Here is a 23678-nt window from a genome sequence, read left to right as displayed (position 1 = left end):
CTTGTTAACTTTCTGTCTCGTTGATCTGTCTAATATTGACAGTGGGGTGTTGAAGTCTCCCATTATTATTGTATGGGAGTCTAAGTCTCTTTGTGGTCTCTGAGGACTTGCTTTATGAATCTCGTGCTCCTGTATTGGGTGCATATATATTTAGGATAGTTAGCTTTTCCTGTTGAATTGATCACTTTACCATTATGTAATGGCCTTCTTTGTCTCTTTTGATCTTTGTTCGTTTAAACTCTGTTTTATCAGAGACTGGGATTGCAACCGCTGATTTTTTTTGTTCTCCATTTGCTTGATAGATCTTCCTCCATCCCTTTATTTTGAGCCTATGTACGTCTCTGCATGTGAGATGGGTCTCCTGAATACAGCAAACTGATGGGTCTTGACTCTTTATCCAATTTGCCAGTCTGTGTCTTTTAATTCGACCATTTAGTCCATTTACATTTAAGATTAATATTGTTATGTGTGAACTTGATCCTGTCATTGTGATATCAGCTGGTTATTTTGCTCGTTAGTTGATGCAGTTTCTTCCTAGCATTGACAGTCTTTACATTTTGGCATGTTTTTGCAATGGGTGGTACCGGTTGTTCCTTTTCACGTTTAGCATTTCCTTCAGGAGTTCTTGTAAGGCAGGTCTGGTGGTGACAAAATCTCAAAGCATTTGCTTGTGTGTAAAGGATTTTATTTCTCCTTCACTTATGAAACTTAGTTCGGCTGGATATGAAATTCTGGGTTGAAAATTCTTTTCTTTAAGAACGTTGAATATTGGCTCCCACTCTCTTCTGGCTTGTAGAGTTTCTGCTGAGAGATCTGCTGTTAGTCTGATGGGCTTCCCTTTGTGAGTAACCCGACCTTTCTCTCTGGCTGCCCTTAAGATTTTTTCCTTTATTTCAACTTTGGTGAATCTGACAATTATGTGTCTTGGAGTTGCTCTTCTCGAGGAGTATCTTCGTGCAGTTCTCTGTATTTCCTGAATTTGAATGTTGGCCTGCCTTACTAGGTTGGGGAAGTTCTCCTGGATGATATCCTGAAGAGTGTTTTCCAACTTGGTTCCATTTTTCTCTCACTTTCAGGCACACAAATCAGACGTAGATTTGGTTTTTTCACATAATCCCATATTTCTTGGAGACTTTGTTCATTTCTTTTTCCTCTTTTTTCTCTAGACTTCTCTTCTCGCTTCTTTTCATTCATTTGATCTTCAATCATTGATACTCTTTCTTCCAGTTGATCAAGTTGGTTACTGAAGCTTGTGCATTTGTCACGTAATTCTCGTGTCATGGTTTTCATCTCTATCAGTTCGTGTATGGCCTTCTCTGCATTGATTATTCTAGTTACCCATTCTTCCATTCTTTTTTCAAGATTTTTAGTTTGTTTGTGCTGGGTACGTAGTTCCTTCTTTAGCTCTCAGAAGTTTGATCGACTGAAGCTTTCTCCTCTCAACTCGTCAAAGTCATTCTCCGTCCAGCTTTGATCCATTGCTGGCGATGAGCTGCGTTCCTTTGGAGGGGAGATGCCTTCTGATTTTTTGGATTTCCAGCTTTTCTGCCCAGCTTTTTCCCCATCTTTGTGGTTTTATCTGCCTTTGGTCTTTGATGATGGTGACGTACTGATGGGGTTTTGGTGTGGGTGTCCTTTCTGTTTGCTAGTTTTCCTTCTAACAGTCAGGACCCTCAGCTTCAGGTCTGTTGGAGTTTGCTTGAGGTCCACTCCAGACCCTGTTAGCCTGGGTATCAGCTGTGGAGGCTGCAGAAGATAGAATATTGCTGACCAGCGAGTGTTGTTGTCTGATTCTTGCTCTGGAAACTTCATCTCAGAGGTGTGCCCAGCCCTGTGAGGTGTGAGTTGTCGGTCTGCACCTGGTGGGGGATGTCTCCCAGTTAGGTTACTCAAGGGTCAGGGACCCACTTGAGCATGCAGTCTGTCCATTCTCAGAACTCAGCCTCCGTACTGGGAGACCCACTGCTCTCTTCAAAGCTGTCAGACAAGGTAATTTACATCTGCAGAGGTTTCTGCTGCTTTTTGTTTAGCTATGCCCTGTCCCCAGAGGTGGAGTCTACAGAGGCAGGCAGGCCTCCTTGAGCTGCAGTGGGCTCCACCCATTCCGAGCTTCCCTGTGGCTTTGTTTACCTACTTAAGCCTCAACAATGGCAGGCGCCCCTCCCCCAGCCTTGCTGCCACCTTGCAGTTAGATCTCAGACTGCTGTGCTAGCAATGAGGGAGGCTCCGTGGGCATGGGACCCTCCAGGCCAGATGTGGGATATAATCTCCTGGTGTGCCGTTTGCTAAGACTCTTGGGCGCTGTATTAGGGTGGGAGTTACCTGATATTCCAGGTGTTGTTTGTCTCAGTTTCCCTTGGCTAGGAAAAGGGATTCCCTTCCCCCTTGCGCTTCCCAGGTGGGGCGATGCCTCGCCCTGCTTCAGCTCTCGCTGGTCGGGCTGCACCAGCTGACCAGCACCGATTGTCTGGCACTCCCCAGTCAGATGAACCTGGTACCTCAATTGAAAATGCAGAAATCACCAGTCTTCTGTGTCGCTGGCACTGGGAGCTGGAGGCTGGAGCTGTTTCTATTCGGCCATCTTGCTCCGGGACCTGACAAACATCATTTCTTATACTGCAATGAGATGTCCTCATTTGGCTTTGCCATACTTTATTTAGCCTTTCTTTGGTAATCTCTAATGTTTAGTCTTTTTTCCTGTGATTGCCATATTCCTTGCACTGGATAGTTTCAGGTGTAGTTCAAGTCATAAAAGGATTTTCAGTTAATTATATTATATTTAAACTCACATCGAATGGGTTTTTTTAAAGAAAAAAAACCCTAGATCTCAAAGATGGTTTTGTCATCAGCACATTCTGTGTTGAGCTTTCAGCCAACTACTTAATCTATGCTTAGCTTAAAAATAAGATTTGGCTGGGTGCTGTGGCACATGCCTGTAATTGCAGCACTTTGGGGGCTGAGACAGGCAGATCACTTGAGCTCAGGAGTTCAAGACCAACCTGGGCAACAAGGCAAAACCTTGTCTATTTTTTAAAAAATAAGATTTGACATTGTTGTGGTATAAGTTGTTTCATAGGATATGAAATTTGAAAATTTGAGTAGTATTTGGTAATGTTCAGTGTTTTAAGCCTTTTGAGTTGTAATAAGTATTTGTTAAATCAGTTTACCATTACAAGAGTTTTACATCAACTTTAAAGTAGGCAGTAATAGAAAAATAGTGTATGTACTAAACTACACACTATTTTTTATTCTTTCAACAAATATTTCTTGATATTACTATATGCCAGATACTACATCAGACAACTGGAATATAGTATGGAATAAAATAGTCAAGTCTCTGCTCTCATAGAGTATCTGGGATAAGGGGAGAGGTTTGGAGAGACAATAAATATAAAGAATGTGCATTATATCAGATGGATAAATGCATTGAAGGAAAATATAGCAGGATAAGAGGGTAGAGTGATGAAAGAAGTTCAATTTTAGATATTTAAGAAAAATGAGACCATGGCGGTTGGAGAAATGGCATTGATCACGCATTGGCTGCTGGGAAGATCTGGATTCTCGTGTCATGTCATCATCAGAAAAGCTAACTTTGCTGTATAGTGAGGATCAGGAGATCTGATCCTGATTGCAGAACATTCCCTGATTATAGAATCTTGGGTTGTATCTCCCACTTCACCCTTCTAGACCATCCCAGAAGATCTATAATATTTCATCTGGGAAATCACTAGGAGTTCTCAGAAGGGAAAGAAGGAAGATTGTTGGTTGGAATAAAAACAAGGTTGAATGAGTTCCAGAAAGCAGGATTCTCAACCTCATGGACAGCAATCTGCAGAAGAAGAGAACTTCAAAAAACCAACTAGAAGCAACATGAAGAGAAGTAAGATGAGAGGGGTCTCCTCGGGCAAGAAGACCGCTGGTCCACAGCAGAAAAAATCTTGAACCAGCTCTCCCAGGAAGATGAGGGGGTCACTCTGTAGAGAACCCCCTTCAGGATCCATGAGGAAGACCAGAAAGAACAAACAGAAGACTCCTGGAAACAGAGATGATGGCAGTACCAGCAAAGCACCTCAGCCCCTTCAGAAGAAAAGGGCCCAGGCAGACCCCACTGTTGAAAGTGAGGAGGCATTTAAGAATAGAATGGAGGTTAAAGTGAAGATTCCTGAAGAATTAAAACCATGGCTTGTTGAGGACTGGGACTTAGTAACCAGACAGAAGCAGCTGTTTCAACTCCCTGCTAAGAAAAATGTAGATGCAATTCTGGAGGAGTATGCAAATTGCAAGAAGTCACAGGGAAATGTTGATAATAAGGAATATGCAGTTAATGAAGTTGTGGCAGAAGTAAAAGAATATTTCTTTTTTTTTTTTTGAGACGATGTCTTGCTCTGTTGCCCAGGCCGGAGTGCAGTGCTGCGATCTCGGCTCACTGCAGGCTCCACCTACCGGGTTCATGCCATTCTCCTGCCTCAGCCTCCTGAGTAGTTGGGTCTACAGGCGCCCACCACCACGCACAGCTAATTTTTTTGTATTTTTAGTAGAGACGGAGTTTCACGTGTTAGCCAGGATGGTCTCGATCTCCTGACCTCATGATCCACCCTCCTCGGACTCCCAAAGTGCTGGGATTGCAGGCGTGAGCCACTGTGCCCAACCCAGGAATAAAAGAATATTCCAATGTGATGTTGGGCACTCAGCTGCTCTACAAATTTGAGAGGCCCCAGTATCCTGAAATCCTCTTGGCTCACCCTTATGCTCCAATGTCTCAGGTTTATGGAGCACCACACCTACTGAGATTATTTGTAAGAATTGGAGCAATGTTGGCCTAGACGCCTCTTGATGAGAAAAGCCTTGCATTATTGTTGGGCTATTTGCATGATTTCCTAAAATATCTGGCAAAGAATTCTGCATCTCTCTTTACTGCCAGTGATTACAAAGTGGCTTCTGCTGAGTACCACCGCAAAGCCCTGTGAGTGTCTACAGACAGCTCACCATTTTTGTCCTGTAGTAAACACTTTTTGTTCTTAGTCTTTTTCTTATAAAATTGATGTTCTTTAAAATCGTTAATATATGACAGCACTTATGTTTCAGTTTTTTTTCTGTTCTGTTTTAAACAGAAAATAAAAAAAGCGTAAGCTCCTTTTTTCATTTCAAAGTTGCTACCAGTGTATGCAGTAATTAGGACAAAGAAGAAACAGTAGAACATTTTATTGCCTAGTTGACAACATTGCTTGAATGCTGGTGGTTCCTATCCCTTTGACACTACACAATTTTCTAATATGTGTTAATGCTATGTGACAAAACGCCCTGATTCCTAGTGCCAAAGGTTCAACTTAATGTATATACCTGGAAACCCATGCATTTGTGCTTTTTTTTTTTTATGGTGCTTGAAGTGAAACAGCCCATCCTCTGCAAGTCCATCTATGTTGTTCTTAAGCATTCTATCCTTGCTCAAATTGTTGAAGGATGGTGATTTGTTTCATGGTTTTTGTATTTGAGTCTAATGCACGTTCTAACATGATAGAGGCAATGCATTATTGTGTAGCCACGGTTTTCTGGAAAAGTTGATATTTTAGAAATTGTATTTCAGATCTTAAATAAAATTTATTTCTAAATTTCAGAAAAAAAGAAAAATGAAAATATTGATAGTTGAAATGGAATCTGTTTACCAATATAAAGAAATAGTGAAGAAAATTGTTTGTTAAATGTGATTTTTGTGATATTTCATGTAGGAGTATTTTGTATATAAATTTAAATTGAACCTTCTAAAGTACTCAAACTTTCTTTTCTATTATTCTAAATAGTTTTAGTTAAAGATGTTTGTTGATTTGAAGTATTTTATTGGTTCTCCCTTGTTTTGTTATTTATTTATTTATTTATTTATTTAATTAATTTATTTATTTATTTTTGAGACAGAGTTTTGCTCTTGTTGCCCAGGCTTGAGTGCAATGGCAGTATATCGGCTCACTGCAACCTCCGCCTTCCAGGTTCAAGCGATTCTCCTGCCTCAGCCTCCCAAGTAGCTGGGATTACAGGCAGCCATTACCATGCCTGGCTAATTTTTGTATTTTTAGTAAAGACGGGGTTTCACCGTGTTGGCCCAGGCTGGTCTCGAACTCCTGACCTCAGGTGATCCACCTGCCTTGGCCTCCCAAAGTGCTGGGATTACAGGTGTGAGCCACTGCCCCTTATTTTATTTTGTTGGGTTGCATCACAATGTTGATTCTCTATGTTAGGATATTAATCAATTCCTTGGAATATTGTAGTATGTAGATAAACAAAAGTCTAACATTGATTTTACAAAGGTGAAAAGTTCATATTGCCTTTGATTAGTAAATTTTTTTAAGTATAGAGAAATCAAATTTTTAAATTTTAAAATAGACTTTAAATCTCTATACTCTTTTTTGAGTAGAGAGATATCAGGTAAACTATTCGCTGATGACTGTATCATAAAATTAAGAATGTTTTCACATGTATGACTTTATTCAATAGTCTGATAAATTTTCTGCATATAAAATAGAAAAATTAAAAATGAGAATTTATTAAAGTAAGTTTAAAGCTTTATGTAGATAAATAGGAAGTGATAAATACATTTTGTGAAGCAGTAAGAATTTCATGAAAGTTGAGTTGTTAGGCAAAATTAACACAAAAGAAAAATACTGTTTCAAAAAACAAAAGGTTACTTTTAAATGATCTCTTTCCATTTTTCTCTTTCCTCTCTTTTAGGAAATCTTAAATTGGAGAGGATAAATAATCTTAGAAAAATGTATTTTACTAAGTATCTAATATCTTAGGATTTAGTCAACAGCTTATTTGCATAAACTATTCTGTTAGGACTTATTAAGAAACTCTAAATGACACTACATTAAAACTGTTGACATCTAAAATAAGAACTTCTTAATTTGTAATATTGTAAGAACTAGTATAATTTTTGTTAAGTTTTTGAAAATACAGGGTATAAGAAATTTTTTAAGTGTGCTTTAAAAAATAAAATATAAGTACTTGAGGATAGGAATTACCCTTTAAATCTTATTCATAGTCCAATGTGAAGCATGACATTTCTCCAAAGAGTTTATTAATGTATTAATGTACTAATAAATATTTAAATGAAATTTCCAAATGTCATTTCCCGTGTTAATGATGCATTTTAACCTTCTTTTCACTTTATAGATATGGTCCAGACCTGTACATGAATAACTTTGGTTAGTGAGAGTGAAATATCCAATAATGAGTGGTGCAGCTTTGGGACTTGAAATTGTTTTTGTCTTTTTTCTGGCATTATTTCTACTTCATCGATATGGAGACTTTAAGAAACAGCATAGACTTGTAATTATTGGAACACTGCTTGCTTGGTATCTCTGCTTTCTTATTGTCTTCATACTGCCACTGGATGTTAGTACGGTAAGGAGTGAACTTTATTTTCACAATTTAAAAGACAAATTTTAATCATACAGCATGTTGGAAATAATGTTATTTCTTAAGACAGCTAAGTTATGTCAGTTTGTACTTACATTTTGAATTAAAAGATTATATGGTCATTTGATCATTAAAAAGCATAGCCAAGGGCTGGGCACCATGGCTCACGCCTGTAATCCCAGCACTTTGGGAGGCCGAAGCAGGCGGATCATGAGGTCGGGAGATCGAGACCATCCTGGCTAATATGGTGAAACCCTGTCTCTACTAAAAATACAAAAAAATTAGCCGGGCGTGGTAGCAGATGCCTGTAGTCCCAGCTACTCAGGAGGCTGAGGCAGGAGAATGTTGTGAACCTGGGAGGTAGAGCTTGCAGTGAGCTGAGATCGCGCCACTGCCCTCCAGCCTGGGTGACAGAGCAAGACTCCGTCTCAAAAAAAAGGAAAAAGAAAAGCGTAGCCAGGAAGGTAAGTTTAGATGGATAGATTTATAAAAATCTGATGTCCTTTAAGTACTTGGTGTAACCTTTTGATTCTCATTTTTAAACCATACATTCATTGCTTTAGACAATATACAACCGGTGCAAGCATGCTGCTGCAAATTCAAGCCCTCCTGAGAATAGCAACATTACAGGATTGTACGCAACTGCTAACCCTGTTCCAAGGTATTTCCTTTTTTAAAAAATATATAAATATTGTAGGGGACACATTGTTTAAAAATGAAATTTTTTACCATCCAGATTTTATATTGATGTAAGTTATCCTCATTCTCTATTAATTCCCTCCACCTCTATTCTTTCCTAGTAGACTTTTCATCACATCATATTCTAATTAAATCTAATTTTTAATATTTATTGGTCCACAAAGCCCTTCAGTAGATGATAGTAAGAAACTTGAAGAAGTCCTGATTTTTCAGTCCTGGTTCTTCTTTACCAAGTATGTAATTTCTAAAACCTGTTTTTCCTCTCAGCCTATCTCAGATTTAAAAACGTAGGATGTGTTTTCACTTTTGCCTAATTTACAAGGTTATAATAAAGTACAAGTATTTCTGTACTTACGGTATTCCTTTCATATTGCACATCCTTCAAAAGCATTATAGATTTACATAAAAAAAGAATAAAGTTCAAATTGTCCGAAGATTATATTGAATTCATATCGAATTTTTAAGTAAAAAGCTTATATATGTTGACGATAGACTTTATGAATGCTTTCAGTAGTATTTGCATGCTTCTTTATGCATATTTTTTTAAAAATCTAACTTGAGAAAAGGTAAATTTAAAATGCAGGTGTTACTTGCATTTGAAGCACTATTAAAAAAACTTGGATAAAGATGAGCAGTAGCTACAGATTGTTGCAAGTTCTTGGGATATCTTTCTAGCTTAGGAATATGGCTGTATGGCAGAATTTATGATCAGAGACTCATGTCTTCAGAAATTTAAACAGAATTATGTATAGATGCTAACATGCATCTCCATAGAAGCTATGTTATAGTGAGTGATTTAATTAGCATTCCAATTTTCAGGAATTAATTACCTAATGTTTTCCCCTCCCAATCCCTATAACCTGGAAAAAAAAAAAAAAACCCAACCTATGAATGGGTTGTGTATTTTAAAGGTAATCATTAGAAATTTTATTTCATAATACATTTGCTTTTAATGATTGTTGCACTTTTAGTCTATTAGTTGAACATTAAGTTTTCTTTTTACCCAATGACTAAAAATACACTGAAAGTTGAAAACTTAAATGACATTTTCAGAAAAAACTATTTTGTTGCTTTTGTGTGTTTTTTTCATTTGGCAGTCAACATTGAATTTTAAAATTTCTGTGAAATTTTATGGGTTATTGATTATTAGAGTCAATAATTTAAAATCTGAATGTAAATTAACTTGACCACACGCAAATTAACTGTATAATTCATTTGAATAATTATTTATGATTAATTGGCTTTAACTTTTATTCAACAGCCAGCATCCTTGTTTCAAGCCATGGAGTTACATTCCTGATGGAATCATGCCAATTTTCTGGAGGGTAGTGTATTGGACGTCACAATTTTTAACATGGTAAGTTACAGTAAAGGATAACATTTTTCAATCAATATAGTTTGGAATTTATTTTTGTGTCATTTTTTTCCTTAAATCTCTATCCTCTCCCTTTCTGCTCTCTCAAGTGTGTCCCATCTTACAGAAAAAAGAAAAAGAAAAAAAAACACAAATAGAAAATAGAAAACAGAAACACAGTTTTTGTTGTTACTATTTCCTTTCAGTTATTGCCTTCTCTTTTGCCCTTCAGTCCAATTGTTCTTCCAGCCACATTATTACATGAAACTGCCCTTGCTAAGGTCATATACTCTGGTTTTCTTTCTGTCTGCTTTCCCCAACCTTCTGATTTCCTTTCTGAGTGCCATTTCTATTGTCCATTTTCTAAATGTTGATCTTCCCTAGAGTCCTATCTTGGTCATCTTGTCAGACTTCCCTGCATAACTGTAATTATAGCCATGGTTTCATTGACCAATAATGCATTCTGAATCTTTCTACCTGTTATTTTTATCTTTCTGCTGTGCTCCAAACTCATACTTATCCACTTGCCTGCTAAGCATCTCTTAGATCTGCAAACAACTGCACTCTAAAACTGGAGGTACTGAACATTGCAAGAGAAAAATTATATAGCAGAGTAGTGCTCTTGTAAATCATGTCTATTAAATTCATCTGGGCTCTCAACATTACTAGACTTTCCTTCTTTGTATTTTTAGTTTGCTTTCTTTCCATTTTCTACAAGAAATATTTCCAGTCACTTCAAACTTCTGTCCTCTTTATGGCTTTCTCTCTTGTACTCCCTAACAACAACAAAATCATCTTTACTCTTAGCCTCCTGGCAGATGACTACTTTCCATCCAACAGTTAAAACAGGAGTCATCAGATGGCAACTCTTTCAGCTTCTCACCAACAAATCTACATACCTATCCATCTTTTTTTATTTCCCCTCCAAAGATAGAAGAGTCATGCTTGTTAAAGCCAATCCTGTCACAGGATCCTTAGGGGTGTTGTTTTGCCAGCTGGAAACCTCTATGGCCAGCAGCACCTTTGCCCAAATTTTACTCAGGCCCACTGAGCTTATTCCACTCACTCAGCCTGGCAGGTTGCACTCAGCTCATGCTACTGGCTCTGATCTCATGCCTCCCAGGGGCGAGCCAGGCGTGGAGTGGTGAGGGGTGTGTGAGTGAGTGAGCGTGGGATCCAGCCACTGAGCACAGCCAGACATGCTGACTGCTGTGGCAGGGTGGGCAGCTCCAGGCACCGGCACAGGTGTCAGAACTGTGCAAGCTTGTGGCTGGGTCAAATACACTGCAAGCAGCTTCTGCTGTGGACACCTGCATATGGATGAGGGGAATGTAGTGGTACCCAGAAACTTGGAGATGCCAGAAACCTCAGAGCTCCAAAGAGGGTGTCACAGACCTGGCTTTGGGAGCCCCCAGATCTGGGCTTCTGAAAGGGCCACAGTTCTTCTCTTCTCGTCACCTGCAACACAGCAAGTGGCAGGGTCATGTTTCAGCCCTGTTTATGTTTCAGCTCCTTCAGTTCTGCCATTCAGCAGGTCCTGAGTTCTTGTCCTATGTCCAGGAAGAATGAGGTATGCGGAAAACTGGAGGGTGAGCAAGGTGAAGAGGTGCTTTATTGAGTAATAGTACAACTCTTAGGAGACCCCAAGTAGATAGCTCCTTTCTGTAGGCAGGTCATCCTGACAAGTACAGCTCTCAGTGGAAAGGAGCCCCGGAGTGGGTAGCTCCTATCTGCAGGCAGGTTATCTCAATCGTCTGTGCAGCCCCCAGCAGAGAGGAGATCTGGAGTAGATAGCTCCTATCTGTAGTCAGGTTGTCCTGTCATCTGCCTGAGTCTAGCTGAGTCTGGGGTTTTTATGGGCTTCAGAGAGGAGGAAGTGTACACTGATTGGGCCATGGGTGGGCCTGGAAAAAGCATCCTAAGTTCTCACTCTGGTCCACAGGACTGGTGGCCGGGCCCCCAGGCTTCAGGCTGTCCCTGGCTTGAAGGTGGTGCTTCACCAGTGACCTGCCCACTTCTGCCCAGGAGCCTGTCTGCCTCCTGCCACCATCAATCTTGTCATTTATGGCACCCAGGCTGTTCATGCCAAATGGTGCCTGCAGGCCCATGCTGAGCTGCCCTCAGCCCCACTCTCCACCTCCCTCCTGTGCTTATTGATGTCCAAAGTCCAGAGTGGACTGAGGCAGCAGGGGTCTGGTGTGTCAGCACTGCCCTGAGCATGTGTGCACACCCAGCTAGGTTGCAACAGTGCCTGGATTCAGTCACAACTTTTCTCCAAAATCAGAGCAGTTGTCAGGAGCAAGGAGAGGCCAGGCAGCAGGAGCAGGGACTTCCAAACCTGTAGTGGTATGGGGGCTTTCTGGGTCCCCGAGAGTGCAGGGATGCCTGGGTCCACAGCCATAGCTGGGCAGCTGCACCTGTGCCCAAGAGGGCAGGGCTCCTGCCCCACCAACTCAGAAGAGGGTGGGGCTCCCACCTCCTGCTAGCTCCATGGAGTGCACAGCCCCTGCCAGTCCTCCCCAACTGCGGCCACCATCTTTGCAGGGGGCCACTGCAGACAGGCTGCTGCTGCCATCACTTCTTCCTAAAATATGGATCCATCCCCTTCAGCTCTTGTTACTTACTTGTAGCTTTCAATTTCAACAAAGCATGTACATTTCTCTCATCTTTAGAAATGAAAACAGAAACAAAAATGAAAGTCTGTCAGTTCAGATTCCTTTCCAGCTTCTGCCTTGTTGATCTGATCACAACTAAATTTTTTAGAAACTTTTTAAAACTGAAGCATAAATTCATACCGAAAAATGCATAGATTGTGTTTAGTTTGACTTTTTTCAAAGTGAATACACCCATACACCAGCACTCAGATGATGTTATTGAACATTAACAATGCCCTCAGAAGCCTTGCTCATGCCCTCAGAAGCCTCGCTCATGCTTCCCTGTGTAGTCATCCCGCACTCCCCAGAGGTAACCATGATTCTGACTTCCATCACCATAGATTAGTTTTTGCCTGTTTATGAACTTTATAAGCATAGAATTATACACTGTGAACTTTTTCGCATCTCTCTTTGCTCACATATTTGGGAAATTCATCTACACCGTGCTATATGTATCAGTATTCTGTTATTTTCCATTTCTGTAAAATACCCCATTGTATGTATATGCCATAGTTTATCCTACCCAGCCAAACTTCTTAAATGAATTCTCTATATTTGATATCTCCACTTACTCATTGTTTACTTATTTCTCAACCATAGTACTCTGCTTTCTATTCTCACTCCTCCACTCATACATACAAGTTTTTAATTTACTTCACCTCTTGGTGGCATTTGATTCTCTCTCTCCACTTTAACTTTCCTCTGCTAGTTCCTAATCCATATGCTCCTTGGTTTTCTTCTTTGCCCCACTACTGTTCTGTCTCAGTCTCTTTTGCTGGTCCATCCTCCTCCTATTTTCTGCATCTCTCTTAAAAGTTGATATGAGATCTGTCTCAGTTCTTTCCTTCACATTCTCCATACTCATGCTTCCAGTTGAGTTTCTACTGATGTTATTTCAGTGCCGTTGATACAGTGATGACTCCAGAAGCTATCCATATTTTTAGTCCTCTCTCTTGAACCCTGAAGCAGGGGTTGTGTGCAGCTTCTCTTGGATGTCTCCTAGGTACTACTTCAAAGTCAGTATGCTGTCAACTGACCTTCTCCCTTTTTGCTTCTTACCACCATCACCACCCTTCCCCCTCCCAACTAGTTCCAGTTTTGTTTCCCTTTTATCCTTTCTCCATGCTGAAGCCTTAGAAAACTAAAATTTAATCAAAAATGTTTTCTTTGAATGCAGTCGAGACTCTTTATAAAAACTTTAAAGACCCATTTGCTTTCCCTAAAATTTTATGTTACAAAAATACTCAGTCATCTATTATAGTATATTAAGTATTCATGATTACTTATAAACATATTTATTAGTGAGAAGAACTGTTCATTAAAATTGAGATTCACATATTTCTGGCATTTTAAGATTATATAGACATATCAATTGTTTGGGTTTTTAATCATATTTTTTCTATCCATCTAGGATTCTCTTACCTTTTATGCAGTCATATGCAAGATCAGGAGGGTTTTCCATCACTGGAAAGATCAAAACTGCACTAATTGAGAATGCAATCTACTATGGCACCTATTTGCTGATTTTTGGAGCATTTTTAATTTATGTAGCTGTAAACCCACATTTACATTTAGAATGGTAAGAAAAGTAGTCTTCTTAACATTGCTTTAATGTATGTTTGCATTTTTAAAAATTCATTTTTAACTTCATATGTGCCGGTAAAAAGACATTTCATTGAGAAATATATTGTTACATATTTTATGGATTTCCCTAAAAGAATATGTGAATAATCCATATTACTAAGAAAGAAAATATGGAATGACATCTTTAAATATAGACTTTAGGCAAAAGATTAATGATTAGTCTAATGGCTGTATATTAAAAGTAATAACCCTTATGATTTTTAGATAGAATTTCAAAATTTTTATATGACAAAATAACTGGTTTTATTTTTCATTGGAACTTGTGATTTTTTTTGTTTTGATTATAATTTGAGGGCATATTTGTTCTTAATGTTATCTTGGATTTAGATATTTCAACAAAATTGAAATCTGTTTTATACTTACGATTTCTAACATATGTGAAGGTCTACGTCTGAAAATTTAGAAATAGATCAGCAGTGCTAGGTCTCACTATTGTATTCCTGAGATTTGCTAGGTCAGCAACACAAGTTAATTTGAAACATTTTCAGGCTTCTTTTGTTTAATATAGAAAAAGAAATCACCTAATGCAAAATGTTTCCTCTAGGAAAATATATACATATTATTGCCATGAATTAATTCTAGATGCTAATTTTAACACAGTAGAAACAGTGTCTCCTGTGTTAAAGTCTATTTATGCAGTCACATTTTATCTTTCCATTAAAATGTACATATTATCTGTTATTTCCCTTTCTTAGGAACCAGCTTCAGACAATTGGGATAGCTGCTGCAAATACATGGGGTCTGTTTCTTCTTGTGTTGTTGTTGGGTTATGGCTTGGTGGAAATTCCTCGATCCTACTGGAATGGAGCAAAAAGGGGTTATCTACTTATGAAAACGTATTTTAAGGCAGCCAAACTGATGACAGAGAAAGCAGATGCAGAAGAGAATTTAGAAGATGCCATGGAGGTAAGCAAGTTTGAACCTTATAAGCAATAGTCACTAAGGCATGTGTATCCCCTTTTAGTCACTTTTGGTTTGTTGTTGTTAGTGCATTGACGGGCTTCAGATTGCAAAACTGGTGTTGTGCAATCCTTCAGGATGTCTCATCCAGGATGACTTTTTAGCAGTTCAGCCTCATGACGTGTCTTGTCCATCTTCTGTCTGACAGGGATTCATGGAAAATATATTCAATACTGCAGGGCTATGCCTGTTATTTTGAGGTAATTTTAGTAGTACCCTCTTTTATTTTCAAAAGTCTCCCAGATTAAATGATAAATTGTATGGTTACCCTAACATAGTAGAAGTGAGAATCATGACCAGAGGACACTTATTTCTGAAAGGTTAACCTAAGGTAATACCATCAATTCTGGAAACCTCTTTAAAGAACAATTTGCATGGGAGTTTGTACTGATAAGTTTTGTTTCCTATCTGTAATCTTGATAAGACACTTCATTTTACTTGATGACTTAACCCAGTTTCACAAAGTTATTGAAAGTATACCTTTCAATACTGTACATAAAAATATATAACAAATTATAAAATTGTTCTGTGTTAAATAAAAATTTTGTTATGGATTTAAAGAGATTATTGTAGTCACCTCACAGTTTTGCTCCCCAGGGAAAATATGCTACTCAGCTGATGATACTCTCCAAATTAAAACTCCTTTTGAAGGCTTTTCAGTCATGTTAAAATAAACTCCAAAATGTGGTAATACAGCCTACAGAAAAATAATTTGGCCTATGTTTAGCTCTCCAGCTGTATCCCAAACCTCTGTCTTCTCACACTGGTCATCTTTGGTTTCTCAAACTTGCTAATGGTGATGAAATAATAAACAATTCTATAGACTTAATATTTACCTAACACTCAACTTTGGTTCCTCAAACTTAGTGATAATTATAGTAAACAATTATATAGACTTACTGTTTGCCTAAGAGGGACTTTCTAAGCATTATACATATATTTAATTCTCATGACTTTATGATAGAGATTTTTGTAAATCCCCATTCTATAAATGAAGAATGTGAGGCACAGAGAGATTAAGTAACTTTCTCATGTCTACATGGCTAGGAAGTGATAAGAACCAGGCAGTCTTGCCTCTAACAGGGACTGATAAACTTTTTCTGTAAAGGGCCAGATAGTAAATACTTCGTGTGCGATATCGTTTCTATCGCAACTACTCTGTCCTTGTAGGATGAAAGCAACCATAGCCAGTAAATAAATGAATGAGTGTGGGTGTGTTCCAGTATGAGAACAAGTAGTGGAATGAATTGATCTTGCTTGATGACCCTATGCTTAATCATTACACACATTGTCTTTCTTTTCTATCTTTGAGCATGCTATTCCCAAACTATTATAATGCTCTTTTCAGCACTCTCTTCAGCTAATTCCTATTTCATTTTCAGGTCTTAACATAAATGAGAATCCTTCAGGGAAGCTTTATTAGCTTCCTAGAACTGCTGTAACAAAACTACCACAAACTGGGTGGCTTAAACAATAGGAAATACTGGCTCACAGTTGTGGAGACTAACGTTCAAGATTGAGGCATCTGCAGGGTTGGTTCCTTCTGAGGGCTCTAGGGAATATCTGTTCCATGTTTGTCTTCTAGCTTCTGGTGGTTTGCGATCTTTGGCATACCTTGACTTGTAGACCCCTGCCTTCATCTTCACATGGTGTTCTCCCTGTGTGTCTGTGTCCAAACTTCATTGTTTTGTAAGGACACCAGTCATATTGGATTAGAGTTCATCCCACTCCAGTATAACCTCATCTTAACTTAGCTAATTAAATCTGCAACAACCCTATTTCAAATAAGATTGCATGTTAAGATACTGGAGGCTAGGTCTCAGGGGACACAGTTCAACCCATAATATCTTCCCTGGTTGTCCAGACTCTTAAACACTCAGCAACCATTTTTTAAGTGAATGAATAAATGAACAAATGAACGTATACTGTGATTAGAAAATTTTATGTTGGCTTTGCAGCATTTATTCTCTACAGAATGTAAGAGCTACAGCAGAAAATATTGATTTAAATGTAGGAGTGAGTCTATAAATAGTATTATTTAAATTGAAATGATTAAATTTCCTGTTATATTCAACATTCCTATGATGAATGTTATTACATCTTTTGAAAGAAGGTAATTTATATTTGATAAATTTTACATTTATATTTGAAATTTTGAATTTTTTAAAAAATTGAAATAGTTGAAAACTGATATTTCGATAAGATACTTACATTTGATAAAAGAAATTAATTTAAATTTAGATTTGATAGTGTTCCATCCAAAAGTTGGTATTAAATTCAGATGTTTCAGATTTGAGGAATTTGGGTTTCACTAATTTATTCAACATTCCTGCAAAATAAAATAAACCCAGGTATTATGTGAGTTATGGATTTTTCCCTAGAGGAAACTTTGCTGTCTGAATAGAATAGATTTTGTTGCTGTTATTTTTAAATAGGAGCCCTCTGCTTAGAAATAAGATGTGGAAAATTAAGGACTGGCATTGGTGACTTTTGTGCTATTTTAGTATAGTATTCTTAGGTTTTAAGCTGTGTAAGAAATTTTAGATAAGAAACCACTCTTTAAAAATGAATGTTTTGAAAATAGCAGTAGGTACACATAGACAGCAAGATAACTCTGAACCTCTTTCCATCAAAAACAATGCATGATTTCTCAGGTATGAATTTCTTTTTTGTTTGTTTTTCTGGGGTTTTAAAACATTTTTGTACCTACTCATCACCTCAAGCATTTATTTTTCTTTATGTTACAAACCGGTTATTTTCATTTAGTTATTTTAAAATGTACAATTACATTATTGACTGTAGTCACCCTGTTCTATCAAACACTGTATATTATTCACTCTAGCTATATTTTTGTACCCATTAACCATTCCCACTTCCCACCCTCCCTTCTACCCATAACCCCTCCCATAAATAAATGGGAACATGTGAAGTTTGTCTGTCTGTGCCTGACTTATTTCACTTAACATAGTGACCTCTAGCTCCACCCATATTATTGCAAATGACTGGATCTCATTCCTATTTAATGGCTGAATAGTCCTCTGTTGTGTATATGTGCCACATTTTCTTTATCCATTCATACGTTGATGGACACTTAGGTTGCTTCTAAATCTTGGCTATTGTGAGTACTGCTGCAATAAACATAGGAGTACAGACATTTCTTTGATGTAATGATTTCCTTGTTTTGGTTATATACCTAGCAGTGTAATTGCTGGAACACATAGTAGCTTTTTTTTTTTAAATTTTTTTGTTTTTTTTTGTTTGTTTGTTTTTTGTTTGTTTGTTTGTTTGTTTTTTTCGAGGTGGAGTCTCGCTCTGTCGCCCGGACTGGAGTGCAGTGGCCGGATCTCAGCTCACTGCAAGCTCCGCCTCCCGGGTTTACGCCATTCTCCTGCCTCAGCCTCCGGAGTAGCTGGGACTACAGGCGCCCGCCACCTCGCCCGGCTAGTTTTTTGTATTTTTAGTAGAGACGGGGTTTCACCGTGTTAGCCAGGATGGTCTCGATCTCCTGACCTCGTGATCCGCCCGTCTCGGCCTCCCAAAGTGCTGGGATTACAGGCTTGAGCCACCGCGCCCGGCCCTTTTTAATTTTTTTGAGGAGCCTGCAAACTGTTCTCCATAGTAGTTGTACTAATTTACATTACATTATTGCCTGTCTTTTGGATAAAACCCATTTTAACTGGGGTGAGATGATATCTCATTGTAGCTTTGATTTACATCTTTTTGATGATTAGTGATTCAAAAATCAGTAACATTTCTATATGTCAACAGCAAACAATCTGAAAAAGAAACCCCATTTACAATTGCTATAACACAAATAAAATATCAAGGAATTAGCCAAATAAGTGAAAGATCTCTACAATGAAAACTATAAAATGCCTGTTTTTGCCTGTTTGTCATTTGTATGTCTTTTTTTTTTTTGAGAAATTCAGATCTTTTGCCCATTTTTAATCGGATTATTACATTTTTTTTTCTCATGGAGTTGTTTGAATTCCTTATATATTCTGGTTATTAACCTCTTGTCAGAAAGATAGTTTACAAATATTTTCTCCTATTCTATGGGTTATCGCTTCATTTTGTTGATAGTTTGCTGTGCAGAAGCTTTTGCTTTGATTGCCTGTGCTTGTAGGTTATTACTCAAAAAATCTTTGCCCAGTCCAATATCCTGGAGAGTTTCTCCAATGTTTTCTTGTATTAGTTTCATAGTTTGAGTTCTTAGATTTAAGTCTTTAAATCATTTTGATTTGATTTTTATATATGGGGAGATATCTGGTCTAGTTTCATTCTTCTGCATATATCCAGTTTTCCAGTTTTCCTGGCACCATTTATTAAAGAGACTATCCTTTCCTCACTCTATGTTCTTGGAGCCCTTGTCAAAAATGAGTTCATTGTAGATATATGGATTTATTTTGGGGTTCTCTATTCTATACCATTGGTTTATTTTTATCCTAACACCATGCTGTTTTGGTTATAGCTTTATTATATAGTTTAAAGTCAGATAATGTGATTCCTCCAGTTTTGCACTTTTTACTTAAAATAGCTTTGGCAGTTGAGGATCTTTTGTGGTTCCATATAAATTTTAGGATTGTTTTTTCTATTTCTGTTAAGAATGTCATTGATACTTTGATAGAGATTGCATTGAAATTGTAGATTGCTTTCAGTAGTATGGACATTTTAACAATACTGATTATTCTAATCCATGAAAATGGAATACCTTTTTATTTTTTTGTGTTCTCTTCAATTCCTTGCATCAGTGTTTTATAGTTTTCATTGTAGAGATCTTTTACTTATTTGGCTAATTCCTTGGTATTTTGTTTGTGTTATAGAGATTGTAAATGGGATTTCTTTTTCAGATTGTTTGTGGTTGGCATATAGAAATGCTACTGATTTTTGAATATTGATTTTGTGTACTGCAGCTTTACAGAATTTGTTTATCCCTTGTAATAGTTTTTTGGTGGAGTTTTAAGGTTTTTCCAAATGTAAGATTTATCACCTGAAAACAAGGATCATTTGACTTCTTTCTTTCCAAGTTTGATGCCCTTTATATCTTTCTCTTGTCTGATTGCTTTACTTAGGACTTCCAGTACTATACTGAATAACAGTAGTGAAAGTGGGCATCCTTGTCTTGTTCTAGATCTTAAAGGAAAGGCTTTCAATTTTTCCCCATTCAGTATGATACTAGCTGTGGGTCTGTCATATATGACTTTTATAGTGTTGAGGTATGTTCCTTGTATATTCAGGGTTTTTTTTACGGTTTTTATCATAAAGGGATGTTGAATTTTGTCAGTGCTTTCTTGGCATCAATAGAAATGCTCATATGGTTTTTTTTCCTTCATTCTATTAATCTGATATATCACACTGATTGATTTGCATATGTCAAACCATTCTTACATTCCTGGTGTAAATCTGAATTGATCAGATGGATGACCTTTTCAACGTGTTCTTGAATTTGTTTTCCTAGTGTTTTGTTGAGGATCTTTTCATGAGTGTCCATTGGGGATATTGGCCTGCAGTTTTCTTTTTTTGATGTGTCTGTTTCTGATTTTGGAATCAGGGCAATACTGGCCTCATAGATTGAGTTTGGAAGTATCTCTCCTCCTCTGTTTTCCAGAATAGTTTGAGTAGGATTTGTGTTCTTTAAATGTTTGGTAAAATTCAGCAGTGAAACCATTGGGTCTTGGGCTTTTCTTTGCTGGGAGACTTTTTACTACAACTGTGATTTTATTACTTGTTGATCTGTTCAGGTTTTGGATTTCTTTCATGGTTTGATCTTGGTAAGTTGCATGTGTCTAGGAATTTGTCCATTTCTTCTAGGTTTTCCAATTTATTGGCATATAGTTGCTCATTAGAAGTCTCTAATAATCTTTTGAATTTCTGCAGTATCAGTTGTAATGTCTTTTTATCAATACAGCCACTCTGTGTCTTTCGATTGAAGAGTTTAGTTCATTTATATTCAGTGTTATTACTGATAAGTGAGGACTTACTCCTGCCATTCTGTTATTTGTTTTCTGGTTGTTTCGTGATATTCTCTTCTTTCCTTTCTTCCTGTCTTCCTTTTTGTGAAGGTGATTTTCTCTGGTGGTATGTTTTAACTTCTTGCTTCTTGTTTTGTGTGTATCTGTTGTATGCTTTTTAGTTTGAGGTTACTTGAGGCTTGTGAGTAATATCTTATAGCCTATTGTTTTAAACTGATGACAGCTTGACATTGATTGCAAAGATAAACACAGAAAACTAATAAAAACTAGATTTCACTTCCTCCCTCTACTTTTAACTTTTTTTTATATTTATGTATTATTATACTATCTGTGTCTTAAAAAGTTGTCATAGTTATTTTTCATTGGTTTGTCTCAAGATATGAGTAGTTTCCACACCACAGTTATAGTGTTAATAATATTCTTTGTTTTTTTGTGTACTTGCTATTACCAATGAGTTTTGTACCGTCAGATGATTTTTATTGCTCATCGATGTCCTTTTCTTTCAGACTGAAGAACTCCCTTTAACATTTATTATAGAACAGGACTAGTATGGATGAACTCTCTCAGCTTTTGTTTGTCTGGAAACGTTTATTTCTCTTTCATGTTTGAAGAATATTTTCACTGGATATGTTATTCTAGGATAAGTTGTTTTTTGTTTTTTGTTTTTTTTCTGTCAGCATTTTAAATATATCCTGTCACTCTCCTGACCTCTAAGGTTTCCACTGAGAAGCCTATTGCCAGATGTATTGGAGCTTCATTATGTGTTATTTGTTTCTCTTCTCCTGCTGCTTTTAGGATCCTTTCTTTATCCTTGACCTTAGGGAGTTTGATTATTAAATATCTTGAGATAGTCTTATTTGGGATAAATCTGCTTGGTGTTCTATAATCTTCTTGTGCTTGAATATTGATATCTTTAGGTTTGGGATGTTCTCTGTTATTATCACTTTGAATAAACTTTCTACCCTTATCTCTCACTCTACCTCCTCTTTAAGGCCAGTAACTTTTAGATTTGGCCTTTTGAGGCCATTTTCTAGATTATGTAGACATTTGTCATTCTTTTTTATTATTTTTGTCTCCTCTAACCATATTTTCAAATAGCCAAATTTTCAAATGTCTTCTAGCTCACTGATTCTTTCTTCTGCATGATCAATTCTGCTGTTAAGATACTCTCATGCATTCTTCAATATGTCAATGCATTTTTCAACTCCAGAATTTCTACTTGATTATTTTTAATTCTTTCAACAGCTTTGTTAAATTTACCTGATAGGATTCTGAATTCCTTCTCTGTGTTACCTTGAATTTTGACAGCTGTCTTGAATTCTGTGTCTGAAAGGGCACATATCTCTGTGTCTTCAGGATTGGTCCCTGGTGCCTTGTTATTTATTTTATTTAATTTCTTTGAGGCAGGATCTCATTGTGTTGTCCAGGCTGGCATGATTGTGGCTCACTGCAGTCTCCACCTCCTGGGCTCAAGTCATCCTCTCACGTCAGCTGCCCAAGTAACTGGTGGCTGGTACTACAGGCACAAACCACCACACCCAGCTAATTTTTGTATTTTTGTAGAGACAGGGTTTCACCATGTTGCCCAGGCTGTACTCCTGAGCTCAAGTAACCTCCAGCCTCAGCCTCCCAAAGTGCTAGGATTACGGGAGTGAGCCACTGTGCTCGGCCTTGGTGCCTTATTTAGTTTGTTTGGTGAGGTCATGTTTTTCTGGATGGTCTTGATTCTTGTGAATGTTCATCGGTGTCCAGACATTGAAAAATTAGGTATTCTTTATAGTCTTTGCAGTGTGGGCTTATTTGTAGCCATCCTTCTTGGAAAGGCTTTCCAGGTATTTGAAGGGACTTGGGTATTGTAATCTAAGTTTTTAGTCACTGCAGCTCTGTCTATATTAGGGGACACCCCAAACCCCATACTGCTGCGGTTCTTGCAGACTTGTAGATGTGTGCCACCTTGGTGGTCTTGGATAAAATCTGGAAGAATTCTCTGGAGCATCAGGCAGAGACTCTTGTTCCCTTCCCTTGCTTTCTCCCGAACAACTGGAATCTCTCTCTTTGTCCTGAGCTTCATGGAGGTGGGGGAGGGGTGTCACAAGCACCCCTGTGGCCACCATCACTGGGACTGCACTGGGTTAGACCTGAAGTTATCATGGTACTGCATCTCGCCCAAGGGCCACGGTAACCACTGCCTGGCTACCGTCTATGTTTGCTCAAGGCCCTGGTCCTCTACAGTCAGCAGGTGGCAAAGCCAACCCAGCTTTTGTTCTTCCCTTCAGAGTGGCAAGTTCTCCCTGAGTTGGGGTGTGTCCAGAGATGCCATCTGGGAGCCAGGGCCTGGAGCCAGAAACTGTAGGAATCTACCTGTGGCTAAACTGGCACCCAAGCCACAAGACAAAGTCCTTCAAGGCCCAAGATCTCTTCAGTCAGCTTGTGGTGAATGCTGCCATGCCTGGGACTTTCCCTTCAGGGCACTGGGCTCCTGTCTGGCCCAGCGAAGGTTCAACAATGCTGTCTAAGAGCCAAGTCCTGCAATCTGGGGCCCCAAGAGCCCACTTAGTACTATACCCAACAGTAGCTGAGGTTGTACCTTGTTTTTTGTTTTTTATGAAGGCACTTTTTTGTGTGAATAGTTGCTTAATTTGGTGTTCCTGTGAGGAGGACAATCAGTGGAGAATTCTATTCAGCCATCTTGCTCCACCTCCTGTGTATGAATTTCTGTGGCCATATACTTCAAGCTATTTTGGGATTCTTTCTGCTTTTCTGAATATCTGGAAACTTATAAACTTGAGGAGAAACATATTTATCATTTAAAAAATATTTACTATCTTCCTGCCATGTTAAGTACTATGCAGAACTGGCTGGAATAGAAATTCCTATTCTATTGACTTTCTAGAGTAGAAAATTGGACAGAGTCCCTTACAGTATGTGGTAAATGTGACATGAATGATAAAAAGAAAATGCTCTAGTATGGAGAGGTTATCACTA

At 38.0% G+C, this 23678-nt stretch overlaps 1 protein-coding gene and 1 pseudogene across 2 annotated transcripts in view; both read left to right on the top strand.

The window, feature by feature from the left end:
- The window catches only part of LMBRD2 (LMBR1 domain containing 2), a 61958-nt gene that overhangs the window by 12689 nt on the left and 25591 nt on the right, over positions 1–23678 (top strand). Inside the window, exons 2-6 of the mRNA XM_011944356.1 lie at positions 7165–7395; positions 7974–8071; positions 9371–9466; positions 13529–13696; positions 14457–14667. Of these exons, the coding sequence (XP_011799746.1) occupies positions 7222–7395; positions 7974–8071; positions 9371–9466; positions 13529–13696; positions 14457–14667 (747 nt within the window). The 5' untranslated portion in view covers positions 7165–7221. The remainder of the gene's footprint in view (positions 1–7164; positions 7396–7973; positions 8072–9370; positions 9467–13528; positions 13697–14456; positions 14668–23678) is intronic.
- LOC105513488 lies at positions 3507–4967 on the top strand (annotated as a pseudogene). The gene is made up of 2 exons (XR_001002033.1): positions 3507–4341; positions 4629–4967. The product of XR_001002033.1 is annotated as a mortality factor 4-like protein 2 (transcript).

The sequence above is a fragment of the Colobus angolensis genome, unplaced genomic scaffold (genome assembly GCF_000951035.1).
Source record: "Colobus angolensis palliatus isolate OR3802 unplaced genomic scaffold, Cang.pa_1.0 Scaffold230, whole genome shotgun sequence".
Classification (NCBI taxonomy): Eukaryota; Metazoa; Chordata; class Mammalia; order Primates; family Cercopithecidae; genus Colobus; species Colobus angolensis.
This window is presented reverse-complemented; position numbering and strand designations above follow the sequence as displayed.